We start from the raw sequence: 16,898 nt of genomic DNA on the forward strand, positions 1-16,898 counted from the left end.
AGTTTCTCTCTCTCTCTCTCTCTCTCTCTCTCTCTCTCTCTCTCTCTCTCTCTCTCGGCACTCACGGACAAAGGAGGAGCTAAACATCTTATCACTGAAACCCTTTAAACCTTCATAAATCTATACTTGTTAATTACTGCATATTATTAAAATTTATTTAATCACTTAGTATCTTTTTATCGGTTGCAGTGCAAATGTTTCAACAAGACTGTGGGGGCTGAAATCAAAGTCTGGATACCGAGCGTGTCTGTCTTGAATCATGTATTTCTAACTAAGTAACATGTTAACCGTCCTTTGAATATTCGTTTTTTCAGATTGCTAATTTTGGTGTGTGTGTTTTGAATTTTCATGGTTGATTGGTAGCCAGTATTTGTAACGAATTGATAAGTTTAGCTATTCCTCGGGAGTTATTTTTACTAATAACTAATTCTCTTACTCATTAAATACAACTAAAAATGATAACAATTTCATAGAATTACTTTTTCAATATGTGTTTTTTACACAGACTGGTTATAGTAGACTATCACCCTCAGTCACGTGGTCAATTTTTATCACTGGTTTTGCTAATGGTCGGTTTTCTGTCATCTTTGGGTTATATCTCTCCATCATATGCAATTGTTGAGCAAAACCTCCCGTTTGCTTCGATGGCTTAATGTCAATGTCATCAACTTTGAATATACTCCTTTGTTTACTTAATATCGATTCAAAACTGTTTCTAAAGCGATTTCCTATGTTGATTTTACTGTTCTGATCAGTCAAGAAACTGTATGAGTTGTCGTCCGAGGTTGTAGGCTGTGGTTCGTCATGTCCATCAAAATATTTCTTAACCAATTCACCAACATCTAGTCCTTTTTTCTCATTGAATAGAATGTTGGTTTTCATCAGTAGCCACGGAACAAATCCTCCAGCAACAGTCGCAAGAAGCTGGTTTGTGAACGACACATCATTGGCATCTCCGAATCCCATCACCACGAGGAAAACAAACAACAAGAAAATCACTAACGCCATAAACCGTTTAAAAGCTTTAATAATGTTCTCTGAAAGTGGTCCAGGCCCTATATCGTCTATTTCACACACCTCGAAGAAAAATTTCTTTGATATGTAGAAAGTATCATCTCTGTCTAAAAACATTATGATGCCTTGAGACGAAAATTTTACTTTCCTATCACTAAGTGGTAATCCTTTCATAGGCTCAATTATTCTGGGACACACCTCTATATCTATGCTATTCTCGTCTACAACCCCTACGTAAAGGTCATTGTGATCCACGCAATTTTCCCGCTGGAGAGTTGCTTTAAATGCAGTGCTTCTCTGAAACTGTTTTTCCTGTGCCGCTACTGGGTTAATGGTGCTCCTGAAGGCTTTGTACAAAATTTGATGGACGGCTTTATTGTATGCAAGATAAATGTCATTGATTCTGCCAAAACAGTTCCTGTAATACAACAGGCACAAAGAAATCGCTGATATGTACTGCATAGCGTGTGAAGAATTCAAAATCAGTCCAATCAGGGTGTAAACAGCTATCTGTATTAGAAATATAACGCATTCGATCACCAACAATACTAGTGAGGAAACAGCCAATAGCACAAATAACATTAGTAATAGGTTTAATGAAAGGCGCTGTTTCAACAGTCTCTCACCACATGTGATTTTTTCTGATATTTGTACACTTTTAGCGTCTGATGTACTCTGAGTCTCCACGTCATCACTGGCATCTTTTATAGAACCACATGTGATCATGCTTACGAAGCTACGAATGTCTTTTGGCATATTTTGGCAACATTTCCTACGAGCTTTTTGGGGGATGCATACTTTTGCTACAGTTTCAACAAATTCACCGATGAAATGAACCAACAAACGAGCAGACGGGAAAAGGCAGTATGACGTCACAACCAGTAATACTGGTATCATTGGTATCCAGTAAAACGGACAAACAATAAGTCCCAAAATTCCAAATCTTTTAAATGGCTTAAGGAAAACGCCAATCGTGATCTTAAACGTTGGTACATTTTTATGTCCGTCATAATTCAGGAAATTTTTAACCAGTTTCTTTAGGCTTATACAAGACGATGATCTATCGGTGATTTCGAACACTAAATATCCGAAGACAACTACTGCATAAGAAACGATGAACACTATGTGAATAGGAGTCAGAAAGTAGATCAAGTTAATGTGTAAAGGAATGGATAGTCCTTTCGTGTAAGCAGCAGCATGTCTTTTTTCTCTTATCGGTAGTTCATAAAGGTAAAATGTAAGTATGCGAATCACCCAAGGAACACAAATTAGAACAGCCAGTATTGCTTTTACAAATACTCTTAGTAATATCCACCATTGAAGGTGTAAACTATCACCAAAGATATGAAAAACATTAGCACTGCAACAATCACTAACTTCCGCGTTTTTTCTAATCTTGCATTGAAAGACTGCCTCATAGAACGATGTAAATAGTCCAGTAGGAACTTCACAAGACGATATAATATCATCACATGGTACGGCTAAATGTACTTTGCTAGCAAACGTGTTCTTGCCGATCATATCAAATTTTTCGTTAAAGGCACATTCATTAAAGTTGATCATATCTCTTATTGAATTCGCGGCAGCAGGGAAGCATTCAATAGCACTTTTGTACTTAGGTTGAGATGCGAAACTCAAAGAGTCACTTACTGCTGAATATTGCGTGTAGATCTTGTATTCTCCTTCTTTTAATATGCAAAGTGGTACAGTTTCATCTTTGGGAGAATATTCAAATACTGTCGGTTTTATGGTTTCATGAAACGACTTCGGGATCAACAGTGGACAGTAAAGAAAGAATAGAAGGATGACGATATAAGTACAATAGTCTATTCCTCTAATCCAGTCGTTTTTAATAACAGATTCGCATTCTAACTGTTTGTCTTCATTTAGTTTACAACAACGGTGGTAGAACTCTGCAAACCCATCGTCGTTCATGATATGCATGTTACAAATTTCGTCGTTCTCCTTGTCGTGAGTGTATTTCATGAGAAAGTTCAAGATTATCAACTCGTATTTACCGGCACTAGCCTTCTCTATACACCTCCGAGGACTATCCTCCACTGCTACTATTTCCTCTGCCGTTTTAAACGATAGAAAGCTCAAAGAAAGAATATCATAGTTAGGTCGAAGTTGTAGAATTCCCTTGCCTTCGTTCCCTGACGTGCGCTTCCATCTGAGTGGCTGGAAAATCGAACTATTGAAACGGACAGTGTCTGGGATCTTGGAGCCATTTTGAAACTCTAAAGTTATGTAAAGAATCTGTGCTGTTTGGCTTAACCTCTTAATGTATTTGTCATGAGTTAACTTTAGGGTACATGACTCAGTGCTGTTAGATTGGTCAACATCTGAAGAAAAAAGGTATAATTCGTTAAATACAACATGTGCATGTATGATACAAACTTAATGCTTCTTTTTGCTCTTTTATTTAACTTTTTTTATCTCCATTACAAAGGTGTACAAATTATAACAAACAAGATTGGTTAAAATTCCTACGAAATGATTGAGATGTTACATAAATGTATATGAAATTGAAAGCCAAACCGATTTAATTTGTTCACCCGATTCAATAAGAGCCTTCAATCGGGAATATGTACACAATACAGTACTATATAATCTACATTGAAATAACGAATAATAAATAATGAATGGATAATGAATTTTTATAATGATTTCTGAAAAGTGCACATCGTTTAGAGAACAGTGGTAAAACACGATGACATCTTGACTTAAAACAGCGAAATATGTCCGCTTATTGGTGTTTTTACGACGCAGTCGGTCTAGTTTCGCTTTTTACCCTTTGACCTTAGAGACGCTCTTCCATTGAAACGCAAGTCATCTGATTGCAATTCTGTTTCTCGATTGGCCAAATACTGATAACTTAGTGGCGTTCGAAAAAATTGTATCGAAAATTAAAATTGCGTTTCATGTGTTACTGTAGAAAATTGAAAGTAAAAAGAATAAAATTCTACTGCGTCGGCCATCTTTTTTTTAAGATAGTACTTATTTTTATTTAATATGCATGAACAGAAATGATAAATAATGTAAAGGTGCAAGATTCAGAAAACTGGAATAACAAACAGAAAGAGCATAACAAATTCATTAAGAAATTGTTATAGACTGTAGCCTTTCACAGCCCTAAAATGAATAATATTCGAATAATAAGTATCTTCGTCGTTCATTGAGTTTTTGTTGTCTCTTTGACTTATTTATCATGTCCATTCTCGTTATAATGACAAATACAAAGACAAAAGCAGTACTTTACAAAATTTCTGTAGTCTAAAATACTTTTATTACACGTTAAGTTATTCATTATTAATTATCAAAATTCCTACCTGTTTCATTTTGATGCTGTGAAGAATCTCCATGAATAAGGACGACGAGTGATAAACAAAGTATAATAATCTGTGGACTTCTTGGTGTAGACATACCGTTGTTAAAAATATTCAGAAATTAAGATTTGTTGGATTTATATAAAATCAAGCGTCTCAAAACGACAGATTTTTATAATGAGTACTTGTCTTAATTTGATTTTAATTAGGCGTTGACCTGCTAACTTCTTTGAAATTGATTGATTCAAAGACAGCCGACTGATTGAAATCGACAGATTGACATGATCAGATGAGTAGATTTGATTAAACACTTTGGTTGTACATGTATGACACGTTTCAGTTTTAGTATGTTTGTCTCCATATCAGACCGGCGAATTTAATTGCTGAAAAATACAAATAGGGCAGAAATAATGAAAATAAAGTTTTCGTGGAATTTTCTTAAATTTAAACAGGGGAAATAAAGACCCCCTCCAAACAAAGCTTATATAATTTGAATGACATTAATTCTTCGGGACAAACGGTGGAAACTTATCGAGGAACAAGATCTTTAAAAGAGTAATCAAGGGAACCAAGATTCTAGCGGATATAAAAGAAAATGTAATCCAGGGACAAAGACCAGACATGAAAAACAGACAACCACAACAAAGAACTCAAAATAACGAAAACGATACATACAAAGTGACAAAAGTAAAATAATTAACAAATCGGACTCCAGTAAACACTTGAAGCATGGACCAGGTGTACCGGTAGGGTACGCGCTTGAGGTATACTTTTTTTTTGTTTTGCCTCTACAATGTGGTGCATCTAGTACATTAAATGATGAACGTAAACGTCAACAACCGTTTGATTTCTGGAGGAGGAGGCTATAGATTTTTTCCGACACAGACATTTTTTTTGCCTTCGGCAATTAATTTTTTTAACGACAAGTCGAAAACATGTTTTCTGACACACACACACACACATATACATATATATAAAATCTAAAGGAATCTGCCAACCAGCAAACTTAATGGGTATCGGATCGTCCAGTCATGACCATGCAGCACAAACAAAAAAAATTATATGTCTAAAGGATTGTACAACGATACCGATAAAGATGTCAATACACTACAATAAAATAAATAAATAAATATATATATATATAAACGTCTCAGAATGTGACGATTCTATTCGCTACACTGCTCCATCTTATCAAATTGATGCAGGGAAGATGTGTAAACGTATAGAAAGGTCTGAAAAATTCCCAACGATGTTAGAACTGTCAAATTTGCGATGCAAAACTATGGTCGTTCCCTCCGCGGGACTCGAACTCGTACCGCCGTGACATCTATGGCAACACCGCCTGAACAAAGTCCAGCGCCCTAGACCACTCGACCAGCTACGCTATATAAAAATATAGCTTTCGCTGGCCGGGTCATTCCTCCTCGTAGAATTAATCTAGGGCTGTAACTTAGTACACGATGTATGGTAGTACGGGACAGTTCATTTAGATGTTATTATGTAGGATAGAGGATCAAATTAATGATACATGTTACAACAAATCAATATTATACAAACGTCTCAGAATGTGACGACTCTATTCGCTTCACTGCTCCATCGGATCAAATTGATACAGGGAAGATATGTAAACGTATAGAAAGGTCTGAAAAATTCCCAACGAGTGGTCTAGGGCGCTGGACTTCATTATAATAGTGACCATTAAAATAGCGGCATGTTCAGTAAGGGTTTTGAGAAACTATCGAACAATACCACTAATGAAAAAACAGGCATATGAGATTAGGATTTAAAATAATGAGATCAAAGTTGGAAAAAGAAATGCTTTACACAATTTTAAATCCACTCTTGACTGACCATTTCTAATTACATGTAGTTTTATATCGACTACATTAAAGAATTAGTCAAATAATAAAAGAAAATTATTTGGTCATGATCAGCAATCTGAAACTTATATTTAACATAACTGAACCAGTATATCTAGAATATCCATTGAGAGTTCGTTTATTAATGACCTGAATAAAATTGATTTAAACTAGATCCCACATTTGTACATGTATTTTATATCCTACTAAAATTTCTTCTCCTACCACCCGTTGGTATGATTGAAGAGGGAATGTATTCAAGAAAGGCTAACGGAAGAGGTACATATATAAAATTGAACGATACATGTATAACATTTAATTGCACTCTAAAATTGAACGATACATGTACAGCTACACGACGCTGATTTGCAGATGTTTTGTCGCTGTTATTGCTGTTACGAATGTTACGAAAGTCGCTGTTTTGATAATCCCACCCAAAACAATGGAAAGGGAAAATTATACATTTAAGGAGAATGGAGGAAGGTGTCATTTTTTATAATTTCTTTCAGAATTGGGCTCATATTGCTTTGTCCACCAGATGGAAAAAGAAAGAAAAATATAAGACGGAGAGATAACCGAGAGAAAATTGACAGAGTTGAAGTGAATGTGATGGACTTTACCAGGAAAGAAACTGAAAAGAACCGGTGAACATGGCGGTAGTTGCAACAAGAACTAAGAGAATGTTGATCAGTAGACCAAGGGTTGTTTAGATGAACAAAAACATATAAAAGTGACGTCAGTTAAGCTTATTACAAAGCTTAGATAAGCTGAAGTGTATCCGAGTTGATTGTTCTCATATTGAAATATGGACCGCAAGTAAACATGGCTGTTGATAAGGAATCATACTCTTGCAGAAAAGTTTAACGTTCTCACATCAATATTTTTTTTCGATACAATGAACTATAATAACCCACATAATCATGTAATGCCTTTGTCTGCATGATTAACTTCTAAAGTTGAGTAAAAATAAACAAGAAAGGTATGCATATTTTATACTGCAATACATTTTAAATGAACCGATGAATGGGGTATTTTACTAACTTTTTCGTCTATTCATATTTTAAAGAGACAGACAGTGAACAATATTGATTACATAGAGGCATGTGTTAATGTTGGTTTCTAACACTCTATTATAAGAACATTCACTCATCCCTTTGTCAACACAACTCTATTAAATATAAATTTAACATCATCATTTTTCATGGTTGTGTGATATGGCCTGTGAAGTTTCTCATTGATTTTTGTTGTAATTGTCGAGTGGCGTACTTAAGCAGCTGTCTTTGTAGAATCATGCAAAATCTGAAAAATGCGATACACCCCAAAAAAGGCTACATATTTTTATTTTTGTAATTAAGTTGTTTTATGGGTCTATACTATGAAATGTGTAATTATTCATTCAAATCTGTCTGCTCTTCGGAGATACTTGATATTGAAAATACAGTAGATTCTATTGTATTTGAGCGCCATTTACAGAGTTATCTACCTTAATTTTGAAATCTACAGTGCATTCTATGTAAATTTTATCTCCTAAGAGCACGGGTTATATGAAAAACCACATGTTTATTTCTTTTTACTATGACATTTCAAACAAAATATCAAAAATAAAAATATGTAGGCTTTTTACCTATGAATCACATTTTGCATGATCCTTAGCTGGAGTGTTACTTAAGTCCTTCTGTAAACTTATTCAAAGAGGAAGATAGCTTCAAAAGTGTCCGATTAGGGAGCTAGATTTTTCAGGGCGGATGAAATACAGATTCAGGAAGAGGGTTTCCGGGTTTAACCGTCTCCATTTTACTGGAGAATGTTATTAAACTTGTGTAAAACTTCAGAAAAATCAGTAAACGATAGCCTTAAGCCCAACCCTTACACAATGAGAAAAAAATAAAAACGAAATAATACGAAACAAAAAAATGGAAATAAAATTTAAAAGAAATTGAGAATCATCACGTATAGTGTGGATGTGTGGTTGTAGTAGAATGAAAGCGTTGATCCCGTTGTAAATAATTAATCTGTTTTGGAAATACAGAAAAAAAAACAAATTACCATGTTTTTGAAATACTTATAAATATTTCATGACTTTCGAGGTTGAGCGCCATCGGCTCTTTGACCATCGATGAGGCTGTTAGTGGACGACCATTTGATTCTGAGGGGCTGGCAGTTTCTAAAAGTAAGTGTTCCGGCTTTGGAAAAGTTGACAAGAAACATTCTGACATATATTGTACACCTCCTAGAAAATAAATTTTCTCACCTCAAGTCCAGTTACTTCATACAGTAAAATGGAAATAAATTATCTTGCTACGATGGTTGAAAATTAATACAGTATTCTGGTGCACAAAATATCAATAATAAATATTCTGAACCTACCAAATATTCAAGCCCCCTCCTTTCTGAACGAAATGGTTGCCAAATCAACCGAGTAATGCGGATGAGTTACCGTGTATTCTGACTCACGGGAGTGAATGTAATATTGTTGCCTGTTGAAGTGAATAATTTAAGTATTAATTATTTCTAAAAAAGCAAAGACAGAAACATTACGTTAGTGATTGTTATTTTTTAAAACATTATGCATTCAGAGGCTATCCAGGTTTGAACAATAAAAGTCCTCATTAAAAAGTATTATTATACTGGAAAGTTGTTAATTTTGTACAGTCACTAATTAGACAATATTTCGACACGGCAAATTAAATATTCACTAAGCTAACTTATCCGTGCCCGTGCGTGGTGAAATCCAAGTGATTGCTATATGCGTGTTGTACAGAGTGTAATCAGGGACTTTTTTTGGTTCGGCATGTATATGCGTGTTATTCCCAGGTCCACAACGCCACTGTTTATTCGTAAATCTGCAACAGTGCTGTTTATTCAAAGATCTGACACGGTACTATTTCTTCCAAGATCTGCTACGGTGCTGTTTATTTCATGATCTGCCACAATACTGTTTATTCCTAAATCCGACACCGTACCGTTTATTCAAAGATCTATCACATTACTGTTAATTTCAATATCTGCCTTGGTATACTGTATATTCTAAGATCTGCCATTATACTGTTTATTTCCAGATCTGCTTCAGTGCTGTTTATTTCCAGATCTGCGTCAGTGCTGTTTATTTCAAGATCTGCCACTCCACAGTACTTATAATTCCAAAATATGCCATAGTGCTGTTTAATCTAAGATCTACCAAGTACTGTTTATTCCCAGAATTGCCACGGTACTGTTTATTATTCCAATGTATGCCATAGTACCGTGTATTCCAAGATATGCCACAGTACTGTTTATTCCAAGATATGCCACAGCACTGTTTATTCCAAGATCTACCAAGTGTTGTTTATTCCCAGAATTTGCACGGTACTGTGTACTATTTCAATGTCTGCCATAGTACCGTGTATTCCAACATATTCCACAGCACTGTTTATTCCAAGATATGCCACAGCACTGTTTATTCCAAGATTACCAAGTGCTGTTTATTCCCAGAGTTTGCACGATACTGTTTACTATTTCAATGTCTGTCATAGTACCGTGTATTCCAACATATGCCAGAGTACTGTCTATTCCAAGATATGCCACAGCACTGTTTATTCCCAGAATTTTCACGGTACTGTTTACTATTTCAATGTCTGCCATAGTACCGTGTACTCCAAGATATGCCTCAGTGCTCTTTATTCCCAGGTTCGCCTCAGTATATTCTAGGGGATGTAACGGTAATGTTCTTTCCTAGATTTGACACTGTACTGTTTTTATCAGGTTTGCCACAGTACTATATATTTCGAGATTTGCCACGGTTCTATCTCTTCCTAGATCCGCCTTGGTATTTATTTTACCAGATCTGCCACGGTTCTATCTCTTTCTAGATCTGTCAAGGTATTGTTATTACAAGATCTCCCACAGTACTGTATATTACAAGAACTATCACAGTTCTCCTTTTGGAGCCTTTTAATTAGTCATTTGAATACGTTACGAATCGATGATATACATGTATTTAGTTCAGGGACGGATCCAGGATTTGAGTTCGGGGGGGGGGGGCGTAAATTGAATTAAATGCCGTGCAAAGCAAGGCAAACAATATTATGGGCTGAAATTTGTGGTGAAATTTTTTTTTCTTACCGATTTAGGGGGGGGGGCGTACGCCCGGTACGCCAGTCCTTGGATCCGCGCCTGTGGTTGATTGGGAAACACCTGATTTGTTTTGGTAAAAATGTTATCATAAAAATGCTATTTCTTACTTTCGATAATAGATTAGTCATATTTTCGACTGTCAAACCGGTTAGGTAACGGACACTACATACATGTAATAATATGGTCGTAATAAGCTACATAACGTTAACTGTTTTAGTATTGTTTTTTTTTTTTCAGCGAAAAAGTTGTTTTATCCTAAAAGCATATTACCAACCATCTTGTGCTCATAGAAAATGTGTTTTTCTTAAATCACACTACGCAGAGAAAACATATACTGTGATGGTTGCGGATGTACTTCTATGGGAATTCTCAACTCACAGTGTTCTATATAGACCAAAGATGTGGAAAATGCATTATCAACAATTTTGTTGAAAATTATTGTACTTTTCATGATCATATATCCAAATTTTCACAACTTTGCATTTTTGGGACCAGTATGAGTTTTTTCTAAAGACTCCAATGAAAATTCCGGAAATATTGACACTTTTGAAATTGGCCTTACTTATGGTCAGAATCCTGGGGAAAATGGCGGAGGTCCTTTAGTTTCCTGTATAACTAAATGCTTAAGTAACTTAAAATAGCATTCTAGAGATAGTAACAAATGCAATCAACCAATGGGACAACTCTATAAAATGAATTGCAATGACATGCATTTGAAAAACCAAAACACATTATATAACCAAAACCGTATCTGGACTTTCAACATTAACCGTGAAATGCTCTCAGTTATTTAATTTGTTTCCATATAAATATTTACAAAACAATATGAATTAGAATATGAAGTAATTACTTATTGGCAAAATGGTCGGGATGAATTCAAAATGGTTATTATGCATCCAAAAAGATTGCTACACACTATGACCCTCATTTCAATGGACACAACTTCCGTCCGCGTAAAAAATGTGTACGCAATCACGGAGTACTCGTAAAATACGTCATTATGCTGAAAACTTCTGGATAGTGTTCATACTTCATACATTTCTTCACTTCCAAAAAAAAATTAAAAATGTGGGTTTTTTTATATACGTACATTTTTGTGTGTGTATCTTTTTTGTTTATTTGTTTGGGTTTTTTTTTTGGTTGTTTGTTTTTGTTTTTTGTTTTTGTAATTTGTATTTTTTTTATATAAAAATGCAATCTTCGCTATTTCGGGGAATATATTTAAAATGAAAAACGTGATTTAATTTGTTTTAAATCAGGGAGTGCTAAACCACGAAGCAGAAGTTCATAGAAAATATTTATGCGTTTTTTTTGTTTCTTTTTTGTTTTGTTTTTTTTTTTTGTTTTTGTCAATCAAACATCGGGGATGTCAATACGATGTCATGGGAAGCTTACATATATTCTATGATGAAATATGCATTTTCCTTCCCCATTAAAAAAATCTAATTTTTCATAAATTCCGACAAAAACAAAAAAAAAACATATAAAGAAATACGTATTATTCAGAAGCTTTTAATTATTATATTCATTAAAATAATGAAAATATTGACATTTTTGCATATATATGCATATATTGTATATATATGTTTTAAACGTCTCAGAATGTGACGACACTCTTCGCTACACTGCTCCATCGGGTCAAATTGATACAGGAAAGATAATGTATACTTTTAGAAGGATCTGCAAGATTCCCCAACGATTTTAGAACTGTCAAATTTGCGATGCAAATTTTTGTCGTTCCTTCCGCGGGACTCGAACTCGTAGCGCTGTGACATCTATAGCAACACCGCCTGCACGATGCGACATGCATCATTAATACAATTCTCTATCCTACGTAACAACTTCTAAATGAACTGTTCCGTACTACCAGCGCCCTAGACCACTCGGCCAGGTAGGCTATATGATAATATAGCTTTCGCTGGGCGGGTCATTCCTCCTCGTAGGATTAATCTAGGGTTGTAACTTAAACACAATATATGGTGGTACGGGGCACTTCATCTAGGTGTCATTATGTAGGATAGTGGTCTAGGGCGCTGGACTTCGTGGGGGCGGTGTTGCCATAGATGTCACAGCGGTACGAGTTCGAGTCCCGCGGAGGGAACGACCAAAATTTGCATTGCAAATTTGATAGTTCTAATATCGTTGGGAATCGTTTAGACCCTTCTAAATGGATACTAAATATGCATTTTGAAATTACTTTCGCAGTGGCGGAGCCGGGAGGAGTCCGGGGTTTGGAAAACCTTTTATAAGTGGAAAGGTCTGCTAACTTTATGCATAATTAGGAAAAACAAGCTATTTATAGCCTTGTATCCCACTTTTTCTCCAATCCACCCTCCCTTTTTTAATCAATGTTACCGTCCCTGCTGTCGCATTTATCTGCTTACCAAAAGGACTGCACAGAATGTGATATATAATAATGTTGATCTCTAATAAAGCTATAAACTGTGAAATAAATATGAATGGTTCCACGATTTCCATCTGCACTATTTATAAATAATTCCCCCCTCCTCCTTCACGGTCTGTCGCATAAGGTGCTGTTAGGGCGAGTTTCGTTGAGTTACGTCCGTTTACGGTGAGTTCCGTCAAATTAGTGGAAATCTCTAATACATCCCATTTCAATAGCTTACTTGTGCAGATCATATACGATTCTGTCTACAAACACCAACTGAACAAAAATCCATTGAGTTCTCAATTTACTTCATACCTTGCCTTTTTTCTTCTTTGTTGTTTTGTCTTATTTGTTTTGTTTTGTTTGTTTGTTTGTTTGTTTTTCCTTTTTATCTAATTATTAGCTTTCAGTGAATCAAAGTCTAAGCTAGAGTTGTACATGTATATACATTTACCATTTTGGATTCGTTTATCGTGTTCAAGTGGGGGACATAGACGAATATACATATGAACATTGTTATTTATATTTTATGTGTTGTTTATCATCTGTTGCTCGGACCAGAAGTTATTTGTCAAAATACCATATTATTTGAAGACAATTTCAGTCTCCAAACACGAAATAATGGTGACATAGTTTATCATTTATTTTGATAATAAGTTTGTATGTGCCTGTTTGTGAACTTGTCCGATCGAGTTCAGGGGTTATCTATTTGAAAAAAAACGGGAATTTTTGGCTATAAAAAAAGACAAAGATTACCAAGATTAGACTAAAATTTGTTTTACCTTAGGCGTTGTAAGAGGTGCCTTGTCCTACTTTCTTTGAGAAATAGATGTACTTTTATAAGTCGCTAATATCGTTAGCGATTTCTTGCACTATAATTTTCAGTACTTTGCATTCGCATATTATTTGCATAATTACATATTTCTACTCCACATTAAACTGCTGATCGGTGCCGTGTTTACGGTCATAGCTTCGTAGTTCTAGTTTCAGACGAGATCAAAATTTACCTCTGAAATAGCATACACATGTGTTTTACATGTTTTTTTTTTTTGCTTGAAGATGAAATGATTGGTAAGCATTGAGCATTACCGGTTTCCGATTCAGACACAGAAGCTCGTTCCAATTAACTATATAGGACATATACATTATCAGAGGCCCGATATATTTATATATAGTGGTTGCCAGTTGTTTAATCTAGTTCCTTATTTTGTTCCCCGGTCGATATCATAAGCGACCCAAATATCTCTAAAAAATTGAGAGAAACTTGTGGGACGAAAACACTACCCCCATTTCCTGGTAACCAGTTGTTTTGATTTTAAACATTCGGGTTATTACGGTTACGGTTATAATCATATCAAGGGAACCGAAACTCTAGCGGAAGTCACCTGATTTTAGAGAAAATTCGTACCATTTCGTACGTTGAAAGCAAGCCAAAATCAGTGGCATATAATATTTGACAATTAACGACTGTGTAGACTTCAGTCTTTGATTTGTACTTACCTTTCTCATTAACTTTCGGTAAAACTTTATCCTTCTTTTTATCCCTCTTTCTGCCAGTGTCGGTTCCTTTCCTCCATGTCTTCGGAGCATCGTTTTTGGTAGAAAACATATAAAATGTAAAGTTCCCTTTTGAATAAGATGAGTATCCATTAGACATGACTTAATCAGATTTTTTTTCTTATGGTACTTCACTTAGATTTGGGTTTCTCCAGCCCTTTGGTTAAAATGATATTTTTAACTGCTAACCTATTCATCAAAGTATCTTTTATTACATTTTTTTTTTCTGCTTCAGCTTTAATGAATTCCTCTATAAACACGCGATTAGTTACATTCGAACGCGTCTAGTATTCATATCAAACAACTTTTCATATACAATCACTATCTAGATTCAATAAAAATGAAAATTTCAATTCCCCGAGCCGTGAATTTGCTATTATAAGTTTAAACTAAACAATAAAAATAATGCATGAATGCACTGGAAAAGTTCCATTCAAGATATCCGAATACATTGTACCGAGAAAAAAACATGAATAATATATAATGTATGCTTGACATCTAATTGTAACTCCTTACTAAATAAGTATTGTTTTGTCTATAGAAATGCGCACAAAATGAATAAAGCCGTGTAAGTGAAAAGAAAATTTCATTTTCGTTGATTTTAAAAGCAAAACCATCTGTTTTAGCAAATGACTTCATTACTTGTACAATGATTAAGTATAAACTATGTAACTAACCATTTAAGTCCGCGAGGGAGAAGGAGGAGGGGCTATTTTTTTACATTGGAGCAAATATTAACAAAATAAATATAGCCTATTGCAAACTGCGCTTGAAGTTTGCCGATCTTAGCCGATTTGCGAACTGTTGCGTTACACAACAAAGTTCAAAGTTCAAAAGTAAAGACGGTACGTATAAAACAACACAAGCTCTAATGAGCTTTTAAACCCTACACAAGCTTTAAAACGTTTTAAAATGTCAAGTTTAGATTATTTTCGAAAAAGGAATACATTTATTTTGCTATTAATGTACAGATGTATGATAAAGAGACAAATACCAGACATGAAAATCAGACACACACAACAAAGAATATAAAATAACCAAAACGATACATACAAAGTAACAAAAGTAAATGAGCAACTCGGACTCCACTAAAACTGAGAGCATGGACCAGGTGCACCGGTATGGTATGAATCCTCTGCTTTTCTAGAAACAACCACCGAGTTGCAAATAAAAATAAAAAAGGAAAACTATGACAAGTTGAAAAAATCAGTTCTCATGATGCAGATGGATACACCGAAACGATCAACGAGTTCTTGATGACGACCATTAAATTTCTGTAGTGATGACTTCAATCTTGTGGCAGCATAACCATGTTCCAGAAGCCTAATTGTAGGAAGTCTAGCGCGATACAAATAATCTGTGTAGTTACGGCAAGCTTTGGTATACGAATTGTGATATGAAAACTCCATACACAGGTGCTGAAGAGATGTTGCCACGGATGAAAGGAAAGTTGACAATAGGAAATGAAAAGTTGTCTCGTTTGTCGTATAGATTGGTCAATAGTATTAGTATCGATATCTAAGTGTAGGTTAAGATATGAGTTAAGGGACAAAAAGGACCAGAAACAGGAATTTTCATGATGTGCAGCCAATAACGCGAGAATAAGTTGCTGTATATAGACTTCTACGAAATTATATCACAATGTGCCCTACCTCAAACGAATTCTGGAACTGAATTTTGGAGGTTGTGCCTTGAACGTTTATACATGAATTAGGGCTAAATAGGCACAAAGAACAATCATATTACTGATATTATCTGGACAATAATATTTCAGAATGAGGGACCCGAACCGGGACCTGAAATAAGCATTTTTATGATGTCCTGACTATAATTTAAGATCTCCTTGAAATTATATCGCAAGAGGCCATACAGTAAGAAGAAGACAATGATTAATTTTGGACTGTGTTACTCGTTGTGATTAGCAGTCAAAAGCCAAAAAGGGGCCACATCAATTCTGGACATATCCTATGCCAAACTTTTTATCTCAATCCTAATTCAGAACTTGGAAATTGTGTCATTACTTGTTAAAAGTAAACATATGTTCAAATATGTATCAAAGTTTGTGTTAATTATAGTATGATATTTGTCCATGAGATATGGTAAAAATGCTTTGATGGAATTGCACAACACACAAAGTGCTCTATTTTCAGGCTGTATTCATTATAGATGCATACTGTTTATTGATTTGTTGTAAATAGGTTTTATTAAATTGAATGTAAGTATATTCATAATTATTGTATACTATGTGGTGAGAATTTTTTTGATTTTTCAAATTTCTACGACCAGCTGAATAATGAACAAATTCATATTAATAGGAAAGTTCAATGTAATAGTTTTTTGACCTACATTTCTTATTCTCTTTTTATTACGTTGTATTTTCATAGGTTGGATTCAGCGGGAGGAGATGTGGCATTAACCTGCCTATCATGAAATTGAAAACTTTTCAAATTGTTATGTATTTTATGTCAAAACTTGAGAAGTACTCAGGAAGGAAATGTACCGTTCAATAAATCTGTCTATTTAATTGTATTATTATAATATGATATGATCACAATATTAAAAAATTATCCCGCGTGGTCTTACAAAATGAAACTATTGGAATTCTTTGGATTGTTTTTGGGCTATATTGCAATCACA

The 16,898-nt window shown here is 34.8% G+C and overlaps 1 protein-coding gene across 1 annotated transcript; it reads right to left on the reverse strand.

The window, feature by feature from the left end:
* Positions 1 to 483: 483 nt before the first annotated feature.
* Positions 484 to 14,361, reverse strand: LOC148614495 (uncharacterized). The gene is made up of 3 exons (XM_088590450.1): positions 14,205 to 14,361; positions 1,663 to 3,359; positions 484 to 1,605 (listed from the first exon to the last, which is right to left on the reverse strand). The coding sequence occupies exons 1-3, from the start codon at positions 14,359 to 14,361 to the stop codon at positions 511 to 513; spliced, it is 2,949 nt and encodes a 982-aa protein (XP_088446576.1). The 3' UTR covers positions 484 to 510.
* Between the last annotated feature and the right edge of the window lie 2,537 nt (positions 14,362 to 16,898).

This window comes from Perna viridis, chromosome 6, assembly GCF_037379345.1.
Source record: "Perna viridis isolate PV_CMFRI_1.1 ecotype Kerala chromosome 6, ASM3737934v1, whole genome shotgun sequence".
Taxonomy (NCBI): domain Eukaryota; kingdom Metazoa; phylum Mollusca; class Bivalvia; order Mytilida; family Mytilidae; genus Perna; species Perna viridis.